The 23,623-nt window shown below is 35.0% G+C and overlaps 1 protein-coding gene across 2 annotated transcripts in view; it reads left to right on the top strand.

Annotated features, from left to right (window-relative positions):
- EML4 (EMAP like 4) overlaps positions 1 to 23,623 on the top strand; it is a 139,233-nt gene that overhangs the window by 80,614 nt on the left and 34,996 nt on the right. The window contains exons 3-11 of one of the 2 annotated variants that reach the window (XM_034427695.3): positions 1,464 to 1,593; positions 3,076 to 3,249; positions 7,268 to 7,396; positions 8,222 to 8,247; positions 14,744 to 14,867; positions 17,310 to 17,459; positions 18,227 to 18,296; positions 19,016 to 19,126; positions 22,133 to 22,228. In XM_034427695.3, coding sequence (XP_034283586.2) covers positions 1,464 to 1,593; positions 3,076 to 3,249; positions 7,268 to 7,396; positions 8,222 to 8,247; positions 14,744 to 14,867; positions 17,310 to 17,459; positions 18,227 to 18,296; positions 19,016 to 19,126; positions 22,133 to 22,228 — 1,010 coding nt within the window. The remainder of the gene's footprint in view (positions 1 to 1,463; positions 1,594 to 3,075; positions 3,250 to 7,267; positions 7,397 to 8,221; positions 8,248 to 14,743; positions 14,868 to 17,309; positions 17,460 to 18,226; positions 18,297 to 19,015; positions 19,127 to 22,132; positions 22,229 to 23,623) is intronic. The other variant, XM_060692518.2, reaches the window with a different exon arrangement.

Below are 23,623 nucleotides of genomic sequence, written 5' to 3' on the forward strand. Positions count from 1 at the left end.
AATCAGTTCCCTATTTCCAAATACCTCCAAAAGAAGTCTATAGGTAATAGTATTTAAAGCCACTGAGAGAAAAACTTTGTGTGACAACATAGTCTTACTCTGTAATCCTTTAATGGTATCTGTCAGTCCAACTGCTAAGCCATCTCAACCTCAGAAACTGCTTAGAGGCAGTTTGACATGGACATAGTTAATATTTTTACTTAGAACTTTTGAAGATAATTGGTATCATTTTCTCTATCTCGTGTCACAACCAGAGGATCATATAGATCAGAGATCTTCAAACTTGGCAGCTTTAAGACTTGTGGACTTCAATCCCAGAATTTTCTAGCCAGCATAGCTGAATTCTGGGAGTTGAAGTCCACAAGTCTTAAAGCTGCCAAGTTTGAAGACCTCTGATGTAGATTGTCTATTACAAAGGACCCTGGGAAGACCTTTTTAACAGTCTAATCATTCATTGCCTCCTTTAAACAAAGGAGTCCTCCTCTCTCCTTCCATGAGGCATTAATAACATATATGTTCAATATTCTAATCATTTCCATTCATGATGAAATCAGCTACATTGAGCAAAGATCCAAAGAATTGATAATAAACAATGCTGCCACAAGCAACTTATTCATATCTTCAGGACTTAAAAAGTGTACCTCCTTATCTGAGTCTGCTGTCCAGATTAGCCCAGCTATGAAAACAAATTATCAGCAAGTATCTCAGAAAACTGAGAGAAAGTTTCTGGGAGCAAATTTAAATTGGACAGATTTAAATGCTAACCTGGGAAAGCTCTGCTAGATGTGCGTTTGCCAATTCAATATGTACAAAATAAATGACTTCTTTCTTGCACATGCTGCCCTAATATAGGGCTTCAAATGAGCTCGGTGCTGTTAACTGAATTTTTAATTTGTATTCCAATCATCTACCTAGTTGCTTTTATAGTTTTCTCTACAGTTGTTTTAAAGCAGATTGAAAAGGATAATCAAGTACGGGATAATCTGTTCTAGATAACCAACAGGACATTAACAGTCTGTGAAAAGAAGTTCTGTTAATTAACTGCAACTATGTATTTTTTTCTGAACATAATAGATATACTGTATATATACCATTATTTTAAAGTACATTATTGATTGTAACAATAAAAAACATGTAAATAATCTGATGCTATTGGTTTCTTTCTACTCCTAAAATATATCTTTGGAGTTTTCCATTTGTATATTAAATGCATATTAACATCTGGCCAACCAATTCAAAGATTTTTCCACGTGGATTAATAGGTCAAAAATAACCACATTTTATACTGCACTAGAAAAAGATTTTGTTCCTGAAAAATGAAGGGGGAAAATAAATTAAAACGGTCATTCCAAATCATGTTTTTTGATTCAAACAAATCTTGAAACAACAGTTTTTACTTAAATTCTGTCCACATGCAATTGTTGACTAACAAACTACTGTCTTTTCTTACTGTACTTGTTTAGGTCAGCCTGCTCTTCGTGAAGCTATCTCTTTGTCCTGCATCACCAATGGAAACCCGGGAAACAGAAAAAATAATCGTAGTCCATCTATCCCTATTGCTGGGAAAAAAACCCTCTCATCTGCTGCTAAAAGGTATACCTTATGCTGTCTGTCTGTCTACCGTGTTTCCCCGAAAGTAAGACCTAGCTTGATTTTCATGTGCGCCCAATATAAGCCCTATCCCCCCCAAATAAGCCCTACCCCCAAAATAACCCCTAGTTAAGGCCTCTGATGGCAAAACGGAGGCTGGGGGCATCCTGCATGAGAGCAAGCTGCAAGTCTAGAGCACTGGCCCGGCCCGGCTGTGGCTGACGCCACTTCTCTCACCACCTCCATAGCCTGCTCGCTGTTGTCGTAGCACTTTATGCAGCACACTTAAATTTAGCGCACTTCACAATGGGGGAGACGGCATCTCCTCCTGGAGCCCATTACAATGCGGAGCATTGGCCACAATTGGGCCAGGCCAGTGTCTTGGGGCGGAGAGAAAGTCGTGCATCTCCCTGAGCGACCAAGGTGCACGCAGCACCAAGAAGCGCCGGAAGAAGCGCCCGTGAGATGACAGGTAAGTACAGAGGAGCTTCCCTTCCACTCTAGAATATGGAGCAAGTCTCCATCCCCACCGTCATCCTTACCTTCTCAGGCGACGTGAGGAGTGACTGGGAGGGTGAGGGGCAGGGCCAGCCAGTTGACAGGGAGCTACATCAGGGGGATGAAATAGCTTCATTTATCTGGGAACCTGAAATGACTTTTGATTTAAATCATATGGTAAAAAGCACCCAAAGAAGAAAGAACATCAGCAAAAAAAAAAACCAACCCTCGCCTGTTTTTGGAAATGGTTCAAGAGGGAACACACACACAGACACACAAGAGAGAGAAAGGGTGGGGGGAGAAAGGGAGGGAAAGAGATAGAGAGATGAGCGAGGGAAAAGGGCAAAAAGAGAGAGAGAGAAATGAGAAAATGATGGAGGGAGAGAAAGAGAGAAGAAAAAGAGAAATCAGAGAGAAGGGGGAGAGGGACACAGAAATGAGAGCTGGAGGGAGAGAATGAGAGGGAAACAAGGAAAATGAGAGATAGAAGGGGAGAGAAAGAAAGGAAAGAAAGAAAAGAAAGGGAGGGAGAAAGAGAGAGACCCATTTCCCACAGAAAATACCCGGAGCCACAAAACCCGGGTAGGCGTGGCTGGGTTCATGTGACTGGGCGGGAATGACGTTCAGTTGGCATGCCCACCCAGGTTTTGTGGCTCCCAGTGTTTTCTTTGGGAAATGGGTCCAAATGACTCTTTGAGTGTTTAAGGTTGCAGACCCCTGGTATAGACAGTGATGGGATGATGATGAACTCCACAGATCAAGTAATGTATAAATCATTCAATAAATTCTTAGACCAAGTATCCATCTTTTAATAGGTAAATTAAAATTCTTAATGTAAAAGCTGGATGAAGAAAATTGTTTAAATATCTGTTTCTTCTGTAATTAACCTGATTCACTTTTAATGACTTCTTTCCTATTCATTTGCTTTAAACATATTTTATATATTTATATATGTGTACACATATTTTTTTATACTTTGTTTTGCAGCGGTACAGAAAAAAAGAAGGAAAAACATCAAGGACAAACAGAGAAAAAAGAGGACTCTCATTCTAGTGATCAAAACCCACAATCTCAAGCATCACCTTCTCCCCAACCCTCTGCACAGATTCTCCCAACACACAGGCAGACCCCAGAAGTCAAGAGCTCTGCTCCAGGCAAAAGGTTTCCTAAATACAGAGCTAGGAAGCAATTGCAGCGATACTAACCTTATGCTTTGCTCCCCATTAAAAGCATGTATATGTCTTTTAAAATCTTTCTTGAAAGATTTCTATTCTTTTGAACTCCCTTTAGAGTTCATACTGCTTATTGCTGGAGAGTAACAGTTCTCCACCAAGCTACTTTTCCCCCAGAGCAATTTATTAGAAATATTTAAAATGGTAGTCAATTTAAAATAGCACTATAATATACAAAGCAAGAGCAAAATATATTAAAACATTATTTAAAAGAAGCCCAAATAATGGTAAGAGTTTTCAGGCGCTTAATAAAATTGTGTTGTTTTTATTGCCTATCTGAAATTCAACAGTGATAATCAATTTGACCTCCCTTTAGTAGCAGTTATGTAAGGTGTGAGATAGCGGTCAACTAGAAGTCCACTTAAACTCTGACAGGATGGCTTTGATCCACTAATTGACAGATGAATCTACCCCACAGGATTATTGTTTCTGTGAGGAAAATAGGAAGAGCAAGCATTATGTGAACCTCTGGAGGACAGGCAGAACATGCATTTAACAATTAAAGCCAGAATTATAAATGGCTTGCTACTAAGATAACTGCCCTGAAGTAAAATCAGCCAAAAGAAAAAAGTATACTGAAGGCAGGAGAGAAAAATAAGTGTAGTGGCCAGGACTGTCCATTTAACTATGTATTCTGAAAGACAAATTTATACACAGTATGAGCAATCAACTGTCCATATACATAGTTACAATAGTGGATCCTTGGTGCATTTCATAGTTTAATCAGCATAAAATATTCAGCTATTCAGATGATTGCATACTAATGACCCTCAATTCTTCTCACTAGTATTATAAACCTTTTTGCACATTGTTTCTTAGGTTGTCATTCGGTGTTGGGTGGCTTGCAGTGCTTCCTTTTTTCTGCTGGGTGCTTTGTATTACCTTCTTTGTTTTGGTACCAGTTTAGGAAACTGTTTTCCATCATGTCTGATTGCCTATTCTGGCTATTATTATGCAGGGAATTGAGAAGAGGTTTTTCCAATCTCCTAGCACTGGAGTTGTGACATGCACATGTAAAGCAGTAGCTGTAATACTTTCTCTGATTTAGGATAAAGGAGAGAAATAGTCAGAAAAATTTCCTAGGCATTCTGGTTCTAGAATCTTTGAATATTTTTTTTAAAAAAAATATGCTTAAAATATGCTTAAAAAAGCATAAAAGCTCTGAACTCTTTGAAGCAAATATAATAGCCTTGAGGCTTGTTTCTGGAATAATCTAAATAGAGTTTCCCGATTAGATTTTGCATTAAAAAACAGAGAGACAGAATATGCAACCTTCTATGTAGGTTATAAATCATATCTTCAAATTATTTTGCATGTTAGTGCTGGATAATCCCTAATTTGATTTGGATTTAATTTGAAAATTTGAATAAATTATTCTGTGTATGGCAGTCAACAGTCCTGTATGATTCTAGTCAGAGGCTTTTGAAGCTCACTAAAGATTCTATTTAGCTAAAATATAAAGTGTACGGTCTGTCACTGAGAAGTAACACCTCTTAAATATCTGAATCAGGCTGAAATCTTGTGCATTTTGTCCCAAATATATCAGCAGCTGAATTTTTTTAAAAAATTCACCATCCAAATCTTGTCTAATTTCTTAACATACAGATATATTGTTGCAAAAGGGGAAGAAGCAAATGCTGCTTCATATGGTTGAAACATGAGTTTTATATTCCTATTTCTATGAAATATAAAACACACCTTGGATCCTTAGATCTGCAAGCCATGTTTCAAACACAACTGTTTTTTTACTGACCCTTCTGTCCTAAATAAAGCTATTATATTCCATTAAATAATCACTTAAGCTCTGATGACCTTCCATTGCCTAAGATGGCTAGCAGCTTGAGCAAAAAATGTGTGAGCAAATATGCTTTTTGCTTCTTCAAGAGCAGTTTGAATCAGAGATTAGATCTGAATTTCCACATGTCACTTAGGTTTTGGGGGGGGGTTCACATGTGCTGGGAAGATGTATTTGCTTAGTTTTTACAGTACTTGGGGACACAGCAGATGCTTTCCATGTAAGCAAAATCATGAGGTTTAACGCAGCTCTAACCAATGCATGTTTAACAGTTTGTCATGAACTCTGTTATCCTGCACAAACTTAGCTTTAACACGGATTTTGTCTGTTCTTTCTGGTATCTTCCTGTACAAGGTATCTGTTCCTGGGATCCGCATGTTAATTTGTGACTTTCTGAGCAAGGAAAATGTGTGCTCTCACTTTTTCCTCCTAATGTTTGACTTCATAACTTTTGTTACTTTCTTTTTTTCCTTTTAGCTTTTGAAGTTCTTGTGGAAATTAACTTACAGTTACACAAATTGTCTTTTTAAAAATTGTCTTAACGGGATTCATTGCAAGACAGTTAATTGGGCAACTGTAGGAACTGTGACATATTGTAATTTTCAGCCTCACAGGATGACTGAGTAACAGTCTTGTTTGCTTAGCTAGAAAAGATTTGTCCTGAATCTCTCAAGGAAGTGGGCAAGGTTCTTGGTTCTATTATTCTAGCCATTTCTTCATTAAATACAAGACTGCCCTGATTGGTAAAGACTTGTAAGAAGGTGACATGGCTTGATCCACACAGTAATAAATTCCTTTTGAATAAGACAGTAATAATGCTCACTTTGAATGGGGTATGGTACACTTCTTAAAAGCCATCATTAGACCCAAGAATCTTGGACCAAATTTATCCAATCTCAGTGTCCTTTTTGGGGAGGAAGGTTCTTGAGATGGTATTTGGACTGGACTTTCAGGATTCCACACCAGAGCATTGGATTCAGATAGCATTTACTCATAACTGTGGGTGGTCATCCTGTCCCTTCTTGTCTCCCAGCAGCTTTCAGTACCTTCAATCATTGTATCCTTCTGGCCCAATTAAAGAGATTGGGAGTGGCTGACTTGGTGTTGCATGATTCTCCTCCTTTCTCTATAGCTGTTTCCAATTGGTATTGGGGAAGGGAGATATCAAGCTTGAAACTTCTGAATCCTGCAGGATGCCCGAGCTTCATGCTCTCACCCTTTATGTTCTCAGCCTTTATTTAACTTCTAAATAAAGCACTGTAAACAACTGTCTGCCTGGGGTCAAGAAGCACATGTACACAAATGATAGTCTATTGTACATCTCAGCCTCTTGCACTCAAGATGATGCCAAGATTTTGTCCCAGTGCCTAGAGGCTATTAAGGTCTGAATGAGGAGAGCCAGGTTTAAATTCAACTTTAACAAGAATGTTTGACAGTGGGTTCATGGATCATCTGGCTTTGGTCATTTTCTGTCCTTACTTCTGAATTATACTTCCCCAAATGAATTATACTTCCCCAGGCAGTTTGGGGATCTGCCTGGACTTGTAGCTATTGTTTGAAGTCAGGTGGCAACTGTGATTTTGAAAGGAAACATTATATTTCTCATTTTCAGTCACTCATTGTGATAGCTTACTTTATTTGGCAATAATTTATTCTTTGTAATCTTATCAAAGTGTTAAGTCTACCAACCATTTTCCATCTGGAAAATAGAAAATTGAAGAAGAGTTTTGAGCACATGTCCAACCAGGGCTAATAAGCTCCTTTATTTAAAAATCTCACCTGGTTTTCCCCCTGATTTAAAATGGGGAAAGTTATCACGGTATTGTTTCTAGATTTGGGAATAACAATGCCATGCCAATCAATGATCTTTTTTATTTTTACCAAGCGTTTTAAAGCAACCTTTGATAACTGTGCTTAAAAGGCTTTAAGAAATGTTGCCCTTTTGACTGTCTTTCAAGATCCAGTTAGAACACTATCTAATCCTTCTTTCTGAGGGTCCTGTGGATTTGCTTGGAGAAAGGCCTATCCTGGCTTTCTTTTATCTCCTGTTGCTTGACCTGTTTTGTTTCCAGCACAGTTGCTTGCAATATCTCATTTAGTTCTTGGTTTAACATATACTAAATATAGAAATACACTGTGCTTGTCTTTCTAGTTTGAAGAGATTGTCAACAGTTGAAAAATCACCAAGCACATGGGAAAGTTCAGAAGACAGTCGTAATAAATTAATAAGAGCAACTTCTGCATCAAAATTGATACCCAAAAGTGGCAAGAATGCAGATAAGTAAGTACTAGAGTCCTTGTTGGCATCCTGAGTTGTTACTCTATAAAGTTTTGTAAAAAATATAATAATTTTGAAGACCAATGATGTCTATCACTATCACTGATAGAATTGATTTCCCCCTTCGTTGAGTTTATCACTGCCACCACTCAAATCTGTTGTAAATAAAAGCACCAAGAGAAGATTTGGGTATTAAGATGGGGAAGATCACATTTATTGAACAAAATTATGAAATGTTGGATGTAACACTGTACAATTGCATTTACTTTTATCCCCTTTCCAATATTTTGATCTGCAAGTCATGAACCTGCATGCTTTTTGGTGGTGTAGTTCTAGAAAAGCTCCAGGTGTATGTTTCATTCATCTTCTACAGACCTGCATTCTTACTTGACCACATTTTTTCCTTTAACTAGGTAGCTTTGAAGTCAATTGTTCTGTTACATTATTAATCAGAATTTTTCCATTATTCAGATTTCATATAAAGCCAAATTACTTTTTCAAAATATAAAATGTAAAACATTGAAGTTCTAAAAATATTGATCTTTTTAAATGCATATTTTATTCATAATCTTTCATGTAGATGATTTAATACTATAATTTGTATCAATGTCACTGTATTTTAAGATCAAATTGGTCTTTCCTTTGTTTATAGCACCCTTTAACTCTGTTGGAAAACAATAGTCATTATCTCCAACCAGTAAATCCAATGTGCCCTATCACCTGAAAATTATGCTAACCCATCTGAAAAATTCCAGTTAAGGATGAATGAACTATACTTTCAGATTTATACTTTCGTAGATTAGTAATACTATGCATTTCTTTCCATAGACACAAAGATGTGATCGTCAGCCAAGGTAATCAAAAATATTTGTTTTTTGCTATTGTTTTTATTAATTAAGATTAAGATGTTGGTAACCATTCTCAGAAGTTGTTTTAGAATAATTAGCATCTTTTGTTAACATGATAAAATTTAGTTTACTGTTTACAGTTCAGTAGATTTGTTTCTCTTGCCTGCTTACCTCTGCAGTGGAAATGTTGCAAATATTAGTTAGAAGAACCTTGCCTCTAAAGAACCTGTGTCCTGATTTAGCAATTTGTCTTTTATAGAGGGACAAACATATTCATGCTTATGACTTCCACAAATTCATAACTTGCCCATTTATCTGCAGATATGGAATAATCTTCCTCCTCTGTTGTATGGTTCAGATGACTTGCTTATCTATCCCTGTACCTTGGCAAATGCCCTTTACTTATTTGGAATTTATTTTGTGACACTCCATACACCAAACTTTCCTTCCTTGATTTTTTCCCAAATTTGTTGAGGTTGCAACTCCCCATATTTCCCAACTACTTTATATGATAATGATTTCAATATCAACATACTGAGAATCCTAGGTTGGGAAAGGCTGCTGAAAACTGACATTTCTCTATTATGCCATATATTTATTTATTTATCAAATTTATATGGCTACATGTCTCACATAGGGTTTAAATGCTACTTCTACCATATAGTGCTAAGAAGGTTATATAACTCCATACAGTACAATATGAATATGACAATGTATAACATCTTTTACCGATCTTGGTCAAGACTCTTATAAATATGCAAATTTCTTCTTTAGATTAATGTAAATTTTAATATAGCTTTAATTGTATTATATAACCATACATTACAGTTAAAGAATTATTGAAATGCACATTAATATAAATCTTATCAACTTTAAACTAGATAAATAGTAATTTATAAAAACAAGAATAGCCATATACACAGTCAAATTGAGTCAGAGGATTAATAGTATAGGTACAATAGTCTGGCACATAGTAGAAAGATTTTGTCCTTTTTTTATTACCATATTTTTATTTCTTGTTGTGAGCTGTCTAGGACCAGGCAGCCATACAAATTACTTAAATAAATAAATACCTGAGATATGTGTCAAGGGCCAGCATTTATGCGTCCCTCATTACCTTTTCTTCTTTCTTAGTAACAGTGAGGAGGGATCTGAATCTTCTACTTTAAATTTTACCACAGACCACATTTAGAGTAAGATTAATCTCAGTTAAAGTTTATTGAATCATGACAGCTTTATAAACTAAGGTTTGAAATTGGTTTATCTCACTAAACCACTTATAGTAATAACCTTCATAGAAACCTAAATGGTGGTTACCCAAAATAGAAGGAATAGGTTTCTCCTCAAGATAGAAAGGAAATGTAGGAAACACAAGCCAAATCTTAATTAAACTTGTTTTAAGAATAATAAACTGATTTATTGTTGATTCTGGATGAAGACCTACAAGCATAAGAGATGGAAGCATTCAGAAAACGGTGGGAAAACATTTAAGTCTCCTGGGACATTCTTCTGCTGATGTAAAAAAATTACTATATTCTTAAAAAAAGGAATTCCATAGGAAGAAATCATGTATTACAATTTATCGAATATTTGATTGAGTCCATATAGATCTGACTTTAGATACTGATTTTTTGCCCTATTATAATTATTTATTAACTGATCAATAGCAGAATTGTACTGTTTATTGACAATTACTTACGTTGTATTGTTTCCTAGGGCCATTTTACATAACCAAAAGTAATCACAGCTTATACTTTTTAAATACTTCATGACTGTTTATCCCTATTGTTTATAGTTCTGTTTCTCATTTGCTTATGTGTATGCAGTGCATTGCAGTAAAGAATAATGCTTCGTGTATCTTATAAACATACTCAAATCCCAAAAGTTTATGGCATAATATTTTAAAGGGAAACATATGAAGAGTTCTCTTTTTCTTCATTATTTTTCTTCTTTTAATGTGATTCAATTTATTATAGCATTAACAGCATCAGTTAACTGTAGATATCTTTTTCAAAGTATACAAAAACCTTGAAATGAATATCAACAACATGCCGTGACTTTTAATCTGTTCTAATGGTTCTAATAAATTTTCTACCATGTTTGGCTTTAGATCAAGGGTGCAACTATGTGCCAGTGCCTATTTTAAGGACTCAGCTTTTGACATGGCTGAATATGCAATAAAGCCTTGATAGGTTGCTGCCAGGACAGCAAGTCTCTACTTGCAGATTTCTTTAACAAAAAGTGTTAATGCAGTACAGGATTATCTCTTTGAATACTTGAGTTGAACGTATAGAATAGAAGTATAGCCACCCAACCCTTCGTTTTCTTAATAAATAAAACATTTGTTTTATAGATATAAGCGCTTTTGCTTAAAAATATTGTGAGACATATCTACCAAACTGCAATTTTGCATTTTTTTTTTCTAATTTGCCTGCAAATATGAAATCCCTTTCTTTAAATTGATATATTTCCATAGTTCTGCTTTAAGAAAAACTGGAAATGAAAAATAGCTGTAGAAATAGCTGGCCTGCAAGTTTGTGTACTTACTGAACAACTACGCCAGAAGTGGGTTTCAGCAGGTTCTGACCAGTTCTGGAGAACTGGTAGCGGAAATTTTGAGCAGTTCGGAGAACCGGTAGTAAAAATTTTGACTGGCCCCGCCCTCATCTATTCTCTGCTTCCCAAGTCCCAGCTGATCGGAAGGAAATGGGGATTTTGCAGTAACCTTCCCCTTGAGTGGGATGGGAATGGAGATTTTACAGTATCCTTCCCCTGCCATGCCCACCAAGCCATTCCTACCAAGCCATGCCATGCCCACCAAGCCATACCCACAGAACCGGTAGTAAAAAAATTTGAAACCCATCACAGAAGTACGCTGTTTGAAATGATGGAGATTCTAGTTCAACATATTGAAAAAGCACTAAACTTGGGGAAGACTAAATTAGTCTCTCTTGCCACTACATTAAAATCATACAAAAGATAACTTAGAATTGAAATGCCTGCAAGAAAACAGCCAAGCCTCAGAGAGCACCAAGCACCTTCATGACCTAGAATTGTACAAATACAACTAGTTTTGGCTCCTTTGTTGCACTTATTTTGCCATTTGTATTTATCATTAACATTTTGAAAACAAAAATTAATTATTTTGAAAAGAAAGCCTGGTATAAAAACCCTCTGAAATATTATGCATTATGACAAAATCATTGTGTTTCCTTTTGCCAAAAGGAAATGCAAATCAGTGTTTTATACATTGAAGGCTACAGTTTTTCTACCTTATATAGAAGAGAAGTGATTTGATGGAAAAGGATGATTGTATCTTACCTCTCGATTACTTACTTTCAATGCCAGAGCTGTATATCAAAACGTTCCTGTTTTGAACATAGGGTTGTGTGCCGTGCTTTAGCACACCAGTGTTGCGGTGACATTTACACATTCTTTGTGATGGGCAACTACAGTAAAGAAAAATAAGCAGGCCATCTCAAACTTTCACTGTATATTTTTTTTTAAAAAAATAAGATTAGTTCCTTTTTCATACTTCAATTACAGTATTATAGCAAACATTTTTGGTTCTCTATTATTCTGTAGGCAAGATCACGACACACAGTTAGTGTTGCTTTCATATGAAGAAGAATATTCTGAATATGTATGTAAAACATGCTTCTTTAGAATATCCAATTAAAATATTATTTATAAGCATTTGATAGGTAAGCAGTTTAGGACTGATTTTCTATCATTGTGCTTTTAAATATATGAGAGATCACACATTTCTTTTTAAAAATAGCTATACACTCTTGAAAAATTTAAGAAACACTGAGGATTAAAACATGTTGAAATCTTGCTCAATATGTACATGAACAATGTCTTCTGGTTGTTTTTTTAAAATAACAGTCTTTAAAAAACTGTTAAACAATTTGGAAAAGACCCAGTAAAATTCAAACTAATGTTCTGGAACATGGTAATTAAGGCAATATAAATTAAAGGGCGTCAAACTGTTTCTTCTTTTAGCTTGTATTTGCAGGAACTTGGCCCAGAGCTATATTCTTTGTTTGAAAATGCTTTTGTTGATCTGACATTATCTATATAGTTTTCAAAAGATTTTTGCTTTAATGCCTTAATTGCCCTGCAGGTTTGTATACTGACAAGACCATTTCATGGTGTTGGCTTTCAAAGAGAGAATCAAGGATAGTGTAAAAAGCAACCCCTCCTCCAGATAATCAAGTTATCTGAAACAAAGAATTTATTTTATAAAGTTTGCATAATATGGAAACTTTCTTGTTATTTCCGTGCATAAGAACTCAAAAGTGGCTTAATATCGTTATAGGCCATTATTTATAATCTAAGCTCCATGATCTCCATACTTTGACTTCTTGTTTTTCTTCTGATGTCATTGAATTTTCTTAGGAGTTCTACGTTTTCAAAAGTTCATTAAGTGTACTCAAAAGTACTTGCTTCCCATGATAGGCAAGTAGAAAAAAATGCCTGCCAGGAAGCAGTAGTAACTCAACTCAGTACAATTTGTATATAGCACATTTTGGAATGATAACTAAACGCACTTTATGTCCACTGACTGTTGAACTATTGAATATGCAGTTAGTTTGATCTAGACCAGAGGTGTCAAACTCACAGCATCATGTTGTCGTCACATGATGTATTGCGACTTTTTTCCCCTTTGCTAAACCGAGGGTGGGGGTGGCCAGCATGTGACGCATCCAGCCTGCAGGCCATGAGTTTGACACCCCTGATCTAGACTGAATTATTGAAACATGAATGGAGTTGTTTTACCATATGTTCTTGATGATTTTCCTTTCATATTTCTCATTTTACCAAGAATGTGTATTAAGTTATATTTTTATGATTTAAGGAAGACCTGTTAAGATTCTTCCTTTACACCAGGGGTGTCAAACTCACATTATTACGGCGGCGTTATGTGATGTATCTGGACTTTTTTCCCCTTCGCTAAAATGGGCGTGGGCATGGCCGCATGTGACGTATCCGGCCCATGGGCCGGGAGTTTGACAGCCCTGCTTTACACAATCCGCTATACAGGCATTTTCATACTTCTTAACAATTCATTTTGTTAGATATTGTTATTCTACTAAGATCTGAACAACTAAAAGCTCTTGGCAAATTTAGTGCAGCAACTTCCACAGGGCCACATGTTCCCCATACTGTACATGACTAAGCTCTTTGGGCTGATGTTTCATTTGATTCAACTCTAAGCCTCTATCCTGGCAAAGGCATCCTGGCCAAGGCAAGGTAAATTACATATGCAGTAAAACATTTGTAATTACTGACATTCACATAGGAATCAGTTTATAGTTCTAAATGAGCTATGTAGAGCATACTTCATGTACAGTAGTACTTGATACTCGACTGCTTTGAAACTTGTAAAATTTTGTACTCAACACATTTTGATGCAAAACTTTTGTCCTAGTACTCAGCATTTGTTTGGTACCTGACACACAAGCTACAACTTGTCGATGTTGGCTGCCTTGTGATTGTTATGTTATTCCTTATGGGAAAAATTTTCTTGGTACTTGTCATTTTTGGTACTCATTGCGCCTCCCAGAAATAAATAACGACAGGTGCCAAGATACCATTGTATTTTTTTTAGCGGGGGGGGGAATATAGTGTTATTCCATGTGATTTAGTCCCCAGAAAGAAAGGGGGTTAAGCCAATTTCAATGATGTCCATTTGAGAAAGATGCAGTTGCTTTAGATTTATTTGAATAGTCCAGAACTTTTCAACTCTTTGTATCTCATAGTACACATCTCAGAGATGGAACTGCCAGGTGGCATCTCACAGTACTCATCCCATAGGTGGAACTCCTAAGATGTCACAGGTTTCTAGGACGTGAGAGGAGAAATGGAAGCAGTCCACCTCTAGTGATGATGCAGCATACCTGTGGATATTTCAGAGCATGCCAGTGTATTTGTACTAGAGCTATGATTGGAATAGTGCAATGTCCTACTTAGGATGTGCTTCCTCTGCATATTCTTGACCTTTAAAGTAAAATATTACTGATTCTTGTTTTCTTTTTACATTTTAATTCAGATGCTGGGTCCAGCATTATTTATTTTATAATTATTTGACTCATTCTGCTTATAATTTTTAAACCTACCACAAAAGACAATAAGGAAAAAATGAACAAATAAGCAATACAAAAAATACAGACATTTTAGAATCAGCTAAAAATTCTATTATGCACTTAACAGAGTAGGAGGATGGGAAAGTTATGGGACTGGATAAAAGATGTGTTCTACTGTGTCAGCACCAATATTCTGAGCCACCAGTTCACTGACATTATTATGAATGTTTTGTCATTGATGATGATATGCTTTTGTAATTCTGTTTGTGCTTTCTGGCCTAAAATTTTGGATCTCAATTTTGTACTTTTATGATGAAGCTTAATGTCAACATTATAGTTCTTTACTAAATCTAACATTTTTTTTTTTTTTTTGCAAAACATTCTCATTCTGGTATGCGGTTTTGTTTTAACAGAAGGCGAGTATATCAAGATGTTCATGCGGGGACGGCCCATCACAATGTTTCTTCCTTCAGAAGTTGACAAATATTACGAAATCAAGACAGAGCTGCCCCCTGAGAAATTAAAACTGGAGTGGGTGTATCCTTATTGCACACTTCAAGGAAAACATTTTCTGTTTTCAATAGTTTGCTTTCCCCTCGTCTCTTTAAAATCTAATTTTCAATTTTGCCTTATTCAAGCCTTTCTTAACTTGATAAAAATTAATAAATTATCTCTTAGAGAGAAAAAAAATACTGTTGTCTTCTGGAACTCCTTGGATGTCAGTTTCCTTGCAGCAACCACTCACCAACTCAATTACTCCTACTGATTTTTTAAAAATAGTTTCACACAGATATTTCCCATAGTTACTTTAGAGCCCTATATTTCTTCATGCTGTTAAGCACTGGATTACCATCACCTATAAAGACAGTAGTTGCCTTTTTGGATCAGGGAGGTGTCTGTCTTCTACAGATTAGGGAACTTTTTTGTTTGTTATCTTGAGGCCTACCTTCCCTTGTGTGTAATTTTTGCATGCCATCAGAATGTTAGACCAAAGCCATATATAAAAACTACATTTTCTTTCATTCATCTAAACCATTAAACCATTGAACACATCTACAATCTCAGAAAAGATGCAGCATGCAGAAAGAAAATACTTAATGTGAAGACCACCCGATGAGTTTTAAAGATCAGAGTAGCAAAATGGATGGTGTCATAATTTTTAATTTTACAGAAGGAAAACTTACCCTGTTTACAGTGGATCTCAAGATTTTCATTCCATTTTAATGGTGAATCATGTGGAAATAGGGAAACTAGACTACCTTTCAGATAAATATGGTACATAATTGTGTGAACACAAATATGTGAACGCAGCATTGAAACACTTTTAATTGGGTAACAAGCAGTATTATAAACCGAATATAAACACAGTTTCTTCATATACATTACTCTTTTAGCAAGGCTGTCCACAGGGACATCTGAGAAAGTGGGAAGGAGTGACAAAAGCACTACTTCAATGCAGGCTCCACCTCCTTTGCATTGTGATGTAACATACTTTTATTGAAGGGGCAGAACTTACAGAGGACCAGTAATTTCATTATTTTGAATAAAACATTAGTCTTATGGATGCTTCTCCTGCTGTAAAGGAGGCAGAGCTAGTGAAGGATTGCAAAAGTTATCAACAAAATAGATAGTACATGATATCTGGGAAAAAACATAACAGACTCAAAATAATCCCAACATGATTCTGTGTGGTATAAAGCAGAATAGTGGAAAATTTTGGCAGGCTTTCACAATTCTATAATACACTGCAAAAACAGTTCTAATAGTCTTTACATTGACTATATTCCGTTACATATCTGACTTATCTTTAGGGCTGACATCCTTTCAGTTCATGAGTGTCAATTTAGGCTAGACTGATTTGTTGTTAGATATCTTGTAGATCAGCTATCCCCAAAGGCTTGTTGGCCTGGCTTGGAGAGGGAGGGGAGTTGAGCGTGTGCATGCATGCACGCCGGCCCACAGCTCAGGCAGCCCAGTTGCGAATAGGCCGCTGCCCAGTAGTTTTGTCATATATTGTTTTAAGAATTTATTATCACAAAGTGTGGCATGACATTAAACATGGTAAATAAAAATGTCAAGGCAGAATGTACTTATTAGCTTACTAATTATGTTTGGTGTTTCAGGTTTTGACTATTGAATTATTCTATTTCAAATATAAATTTAAAATTAACTTTCTTCTACTGAAACCCTGAAGTTCATAATCAGTATTCTAGACATCTTTCCCCTTATGACCAATTTCTAGAATTTTTACACATTACTTTTAGAAGGCCTTGTAAAACTAACACTGTTTAAGGACTGCAACATCAGGAAATCTTGCTGACTTATATATTCTGGTGCTGAAAAATGGATTAAGTTACATAATGAAAAGTTCATTACTTTGGTTTACAGATGGACATGTTTTCATACTTAATAGTCTCCTATCTCTTAGGTCAGAGATATTTTCTCCATCTAAAGAGCCATTTTCTCCCCATAAAGTGCGTAATCTTTATTGATAATTCCATTCCAAGCTTTTGGGCAATATATATAAAAACAGTATGTAGATATAATAAATGTAAATACCAAACATAAATTCAAAACAGTACAAAACTTTAAAAAGATGAATATCAACATTATTTATGTCAGCAGGAATGCAAAAGTGATTTCATAAATACTAAAAACTGAATCTAACTGTGCAGCTGTCAGTCAAGCTTGAAAAAATATAATATCAGTTTTGTAAAATGATAAATTTCAATTAGAAGTTTCAAAAGGACTTTCAAGTGTCTGTAAGAAAATTCCAGATTCTGATACCAATGTGGACTCCAAACAAGTGTCTTAGGCGCAAAATTCCAAGGACTGGAGTAGAGGTGTATATTGGATTCTTAAGACTATATAGGCAGCATATGAGAGAAACATGTTTTCATGTTACCACAGATCTTTATAGCATAAACTTCCATCATTAATACTGATTAATTTTGAAAAACCTTGACATTAAAAAAAAAGATACGGTTATCGTGGCAGGGACTGTCGAGCTAATGTTTACCTCTTACCTACTGGAGAAATAGTATATTTCATAGCATCTGTGGTAATACTGTTTAATTATGAAGAACGGACTCAGCGTCATTATTTGGGTCATACGGATTGTGTTAAATGGTTAGTATATGCTTCCATTATTCATACTTCAGTTACTGTTAAAGAGATTGATAGTTTCACGTTATTTGCCATGTGCCTGATTTCCAACATCCAATATACAAACTTGCCAAGAACAATGATGAAGACACTCGTGTATCGTGTAAAATCATGTAGTTTCTTTCAGAATTAAGAGGCATTCTTTCTGATACTTGATTTTATTGAAGGATTTACTATTACTATATCATTAATGAATTGTTGTTTGTTCCTTGGTGAAAGTTGTTAAATTGGTATAATCTGCACTCTCTCCATATTGCCTCAGCATTAATAAATTATTAAGTTATAAATTTGTATACCTAATTAAGTTTTAATCTTTTTCCATTATCTGAACAATCCCTAGTTTTAATACACTCCTTAGAAAATAATGGTGTAATAAATATAAAATATAAACATTTTCAGGTACTTGAAATCAAAATATTGGTGTGACAATTTAACTGGATTTTTGCTAACATTTCTATCAGTTATAAATTTTTTATTTTGAAAGAGAAAAATTTGAAATCTTGATTGTGCCTGTGTGCTGATTGTGGATCACATGAGCAAGATGATATAGATCCATCACGGTGGCAAAACAAGTCCTGTTTAACATTTTGAATAGAGTAGTCTGGATTCATAAACAGTATGCTGCTATTTCCCTAAAATCTATATGGAGCTGACAGATACTTTTCCCCCACTTTCACATAGGTAGTTAGCGTGAAAGCATGCAGTGTTCCTAACAAGATTATTTCTTCTAGTCTTGCAGTTCATCCAGACAAAATCAGGATAGCAACTGGACAGATAGCTGGAGTGGATAAAGATGGAAGAGTAAGTTTTTAATTACTTTATCTCAATAATTGGTTTCTGATTCTGGAAAGTCTCTTAGGAATTTCTCATTTTTACTATTGCATTTGTCTGATGAATAATTCAAAAGGTATAATTTGTGCATGTTATCTTAAATTGCATTTATGCAATGTGTATTTCCCAAAGAAGTCTTCAGTTGACGACATACATTTTGAAAACTTTATTTTATCCAGACTTCTATAACTGCTTGTCTTATGCCATTTTTAAAGGAAGATGTGTAATGGGAAAGAAAATATGAGAAAGCTCTATGATATTAATGAATTTCACATTTCATAGCTCTGAATTACTGTCCTTTTTTTCCCAATAAATCTAAATGCTGAGATATTACTGTTCAACTATATATTTCCTTACTTGTATTATTTAAAACATTTCAGTACCCTTTGATGTGGTTTATGATGGTTGGAAGCTGCAGCCTTATATTCATTTATCTGAGACATTTTAGAATAGATATGGAATAGATAGATAAGATTATAGAATAGATAGATAAGATTATGTCTAAATCTTTTTCTGAATATTGAACTGAAATGCCTTTATTTATTGCAAGGACTTCACTCAAATCAATGTTTATTTGGTAGATCAATACCAAATAATGACTGACTTCATACAAATCAATATCTGCTTAATGGAAATGCCTCTTTTTATCTTTTCAGTAATCACCTGTTTCAAATTATTTTTACTTACAGCCTTTGCAGCCCCATGTTAGAGTATGGGATTCAGTGAGCCTAATGACTCTACAGGTTATTGGCCTTGGAACTTTTGAACGTGGAGTGGGATGTCTGGATTTTTCAAAAGCAGTAAGGAAAACGTCATTTGTTTCGCAATCAATGTATTATGTGTGTCTGTATAAATAGCTGTGAATATTTTGCTCACCTATTTTAATATTGCATCTAGCAGACCTAACTTCCAGTGTAGACACAGAACAGAACAGAACAGAACAGAACAGAACAGAACAGAACAGAACAGAACAGAACAGAATAGAATAGAATAGAATTTTTATTGGCCAAGTGTGATTCGACACACTAGGAATTTGTCTTGGTGCAGACGCTCTTAGTGTACATAAAAGAAAAGATACATTCGTCAAGAATCATAAGGTACAACACTTAATGGTAGTCATAGGGAACAAATAAGCAATCAAATCATATTAGGAAACAGTCAATATAAATCTTAAGGATACCAGCAACAAGGTTATAGTCATACAGTCATAAGTGGGAGGAGATGGCTGATAGGAACAATGAGAAGATTAATAGTAATGCAGACTTAGTAACTAGTTTGACAGTGTTGAGGGAATTATTGAATTATTGAACTATTGAAGCTCTGAAATTTTTTTAGACAAGGAGCGCTCTCGAAGTCAATTTTCTGGTCATTAATTGCATTATTTCCAGTGCCAGTGTATCATATTCTTTTTTATACCTGACTTGTATCCATTATTTTCCTTATTTATTCATTAGCGATGATTGTTCCAAGAAAATGTAGTTTTTGGAACAAAGCTGCTTCCACAGTTACTGGTGGTATTGCAGTTAGAGCTGCCTTAAAGAGTTGAAGTCAAGTGTTTGATTCAACCCCACATACTGTGAGGCATCTTTTTGGAATTGAATCCAAACATAGTCTTGGTAGCAAAACTAGTCATCACTGGATTATAACAGAATGTCAAAGATCAGGCAAATAAACTATATTTTATTTCTGATTTAATTAGATACTTTATATAACTTGCCCAATAATAAACTATATTGGTAACTATAGATATAGGAATAAATAGCCATTTAAAGTTGCAGGAGTAGAAGGCATATAAATGAGTAGATAAATAAATGATGCTATATAATTTGACTGCCTAGAACAGAGTGAAGACCATGATTGGTTCTCAATTTCAGTCTGTTTGATCTATGATCAAAAATGATAAAACTGTTGACATTCAACAGTTTCTAGAATACCACAGGTTACTCCTCTCTAGCGAATAGAAAATTATTTTACTGCTCAGAGAAGGGAATATAACTGAAAGTAATACCTGGCAATATAGCTTATACTATACTTTACCATCTACTATATAGAAAGCTTTCTGTCCTATAAGGGCATTCAAGAAATCTATTCTTAGCAAGCCTTGATACAAAAGTTTAATTTTCATTCTGAAGCTGATATAAATGTTGACACATAGAAAGAAACAACCTTGTTTTGCACTTCTGCCCTTTTATAGTTATAGTTAAAATATGCTCTTCCTTGAAATAATATCCTATTATAGTAATGCTTACAGTATAAAAATTGTAGTAATAAATCATTGGCTGTAATAGATGAATTTGTTACATTAATTAGGATTACAATTAGCATTTCATATAATATAATTTTTTGAAATTTATCTTAATTTATCTGCCATGAGAAATTATCTTGGTTTATTTTAGTGCCAATTTAATGGAGTGTTACTTGAAGTAGTTACAACTTGGCCGCAGGAATTTGCCGCAGTGGACAGTATTCTCTAAGGAGAACCAGAAACAAAAAATAGCTACTATTTATTTGTCTGGTTTTTTAGTAAATGTATGAAGCTCTGCAAATTAATGGTTTGAGGGTATAACATGATATATTACAAGGTTTCTGACTAAGAGATATGTTATTTACTAAAAGCCAGGATAGAAAAAAATGTACTGTGGATGGCAGTAAAAACAACCAAAACGCTGAAAGATCCATGTGCAAGCATTTGAGCTGAATTTTCTCATATGCTATGGTATTCATATGCACAAAATGTATTTTTTCCCCTTTTCTATTAATGATATACCATCATTATAATGTTTAAAAGTTGAGCATTAGTTTTAAGGAAAGAAATTCACTTAATTCAGTTTCCATTTACCAATTTTGTCTTTTTTATTCCCTTTATACAGTATAAGTTTTTTTATAGGAAAAGAGAAAAGTTAAAAAGAGGGTTTAAGTGGTGATCTTTAATTATATATTTTCAAATGTTATGTTGGAATTTATTGACACATGCATTATTTCAATTGCTATTTTTCACTTTTACTAGTTTAATACAGAAAAGGGGAAGGGAAGGCAAGGGAAGGGAGGAAGGAAGGAAGGAAGATAAATCATTCTTATAGGGCAGTTCTATAGGAGCATTTCATCTTATCCATTCCTAATCTATATTGCCAATAATTGCACAATTACATTTTATTGAATTGATAAAATCTGTGGAAATTTTTGGTACTTTATACTGACTGTACAGACTGTCTCAATTACCTAAGTCACTTTATTAATTCTTAATAGTTCACTCTAATTCTTTATTCCATTCAGTTGTTAAATCTGCTTTTCAAATATCAATGACCAACTGCATTTTATAAAGAGCAGAGTGAACTTAGGCATTAGAGTAATATAAAAAAGAATGATTTTCTTACGCTATATTGATTCTACTTTGAGCTGAAGAATTTTATAAATCATTGCCTAGCAGGGAAAGTTTGGTTTAACCCATCATGAAACAACTCTGAAACACATAGATAGTAATTCATATTAAATTCTGAATAAACCCAATCTTAATGCAAAGCCACTTGATTTAGGTATTTGCATATCCATTGAGCATAACTTTCTTTTGTTACCTATACTAATAATACTAGTATTCCAAGGATCTGTGACTGAAAGCTGCATCAACATTCACTTTTAGTTGAGAGTCCAATTTAAAAATAAAGCTGACTCTAAAGAATGACTTAATCTGGATCATATATTTTACCCTTATGTGTAAAAAATGAAAACTATTGCATTGTAACATTCTTAAACATGAGAGGACATTATATAACATGATGACATTAATTTTATTATTAAATCTTTGCAAGGATTCGGGTACACATTTGTGTGTGGTTGATGATTCTAATGAACACATGCTGACTGTTTGGGACTGGCAGAAGAAATCAAAAGTAGCCGAGATAAAGGTAAATAATGCTTAGATGTATTAGTAAAGTAATGCAAAGTATATTGAATCTGCTTGGTAATATTTTACTGGAAATTTGAAAAATTTCAAAACAAATAGTTGCTATGTGAATAACATAAAATTCAGTTTGTCCCTCTTGGTAATTTTGCTAATTTTTCAGAGAGGAATGTACAGTTTTGTGTTGTGGCTAAAGGAAGAAACGATGCCTTCGGTATGTGTCACTCCAGTGATACAATTACTCAATTTATAGGATATCTCCATTTCACTAAATGAATTTCTCAATTGGACCAAATAGCTTTCTTTCAGCAGAGACAGAAGTCATCAATTGGATACCCCCAATGACCTGCAGATTTACAACAGTATAAGCGTTCTTGGAAAAATTTCATCAAATGCATGAAGTATTTTTATTTTTATTTATTTATTAATCATATGTATATAGCTGCCCAACTGACCAAAGGCGATTTTGGACAGCGCCCAACAAACTTAGTTAATTTAGTTTTTTAAGTTAAGAGGAAAAAGTGTTTGTGAGAAACAGACATGATAAAGAAATTAAATTTTAAAAAATGCAAACTATGACTTCTATTCATGAATCAAAGTAATGGGATGTATTCTATTCAAGTTTTGATTAGCTTACCAATGCCAGAATATTTATATCATAGTTAATATTGTATTTACTATACATAATCGCTGTATTTACTAGGATAAATTTATTAAGGATAAATAAGGAAGGTAAACTACACTTCCAAGATAAATCTTTCCTCTGCTCCTTTCTCCAGTTTTATCACTATTACATTCTAACTATCTCTGATGTTTTATTCAAATACCCAGAGAAATGGTGTCCGTGAGCCAGAATCTTCATATTCTTTTGTTTATATAAAAGGTTAAATTCTAACCTTCTTATATGTAGCTGGATGCACACAGCACTTCCTACAGTGTTTCTCCAAAAAGATGACCCACCTTGAAAAGAAGCCCTATCAAGTTTTTGAGCGCATGCGATCAAATTAAGCCCCGCCTACAAAATTAGCCGTAATTAAGATCCCACCCACCCTGGGATGCAGGGGGTGGGGCAAGGCACACAGGTAAAAAATAAGCTGGGATGGGGAGGTGGAACTCCTCTACTTACCAGGCCTCTCACACCCCGACACCTGCCTCACCTTCTTCTGTGGCCACTTGCTGCCACTCGCACGCATCACCCTGGCCTCCGTTTCACCTTCAGATGCTTCCCGGCATCTGTTATCTGCAACCGATAACAGAGCTCCAGATCCAGAGCTCTATTATCGGCTGCAGAGGACTTTCCAGAAGGCATCTGCAGCTAATACAGAGCTCCAGATCGATCCAGAGCTCTGTTATTGGCTGCAGATGCCTTTCGGCAGGCATCTGGACAAAATGGGGGACG

This window comes from Pantherophis guttatus, chromosome 1, assembly GCF_059756535.1.
Source record: "Pantherophis guttatus breed Tessera chromosome 1, ASM5975653v1, whole genome shotgun sequence".
Classification (NCBI taxonomy): Eukaryota; Metazoa; Chordata; class Lepidosauria; order Squamata; family Colubridae; genus Pantherophis; species Pantherophis guttatus.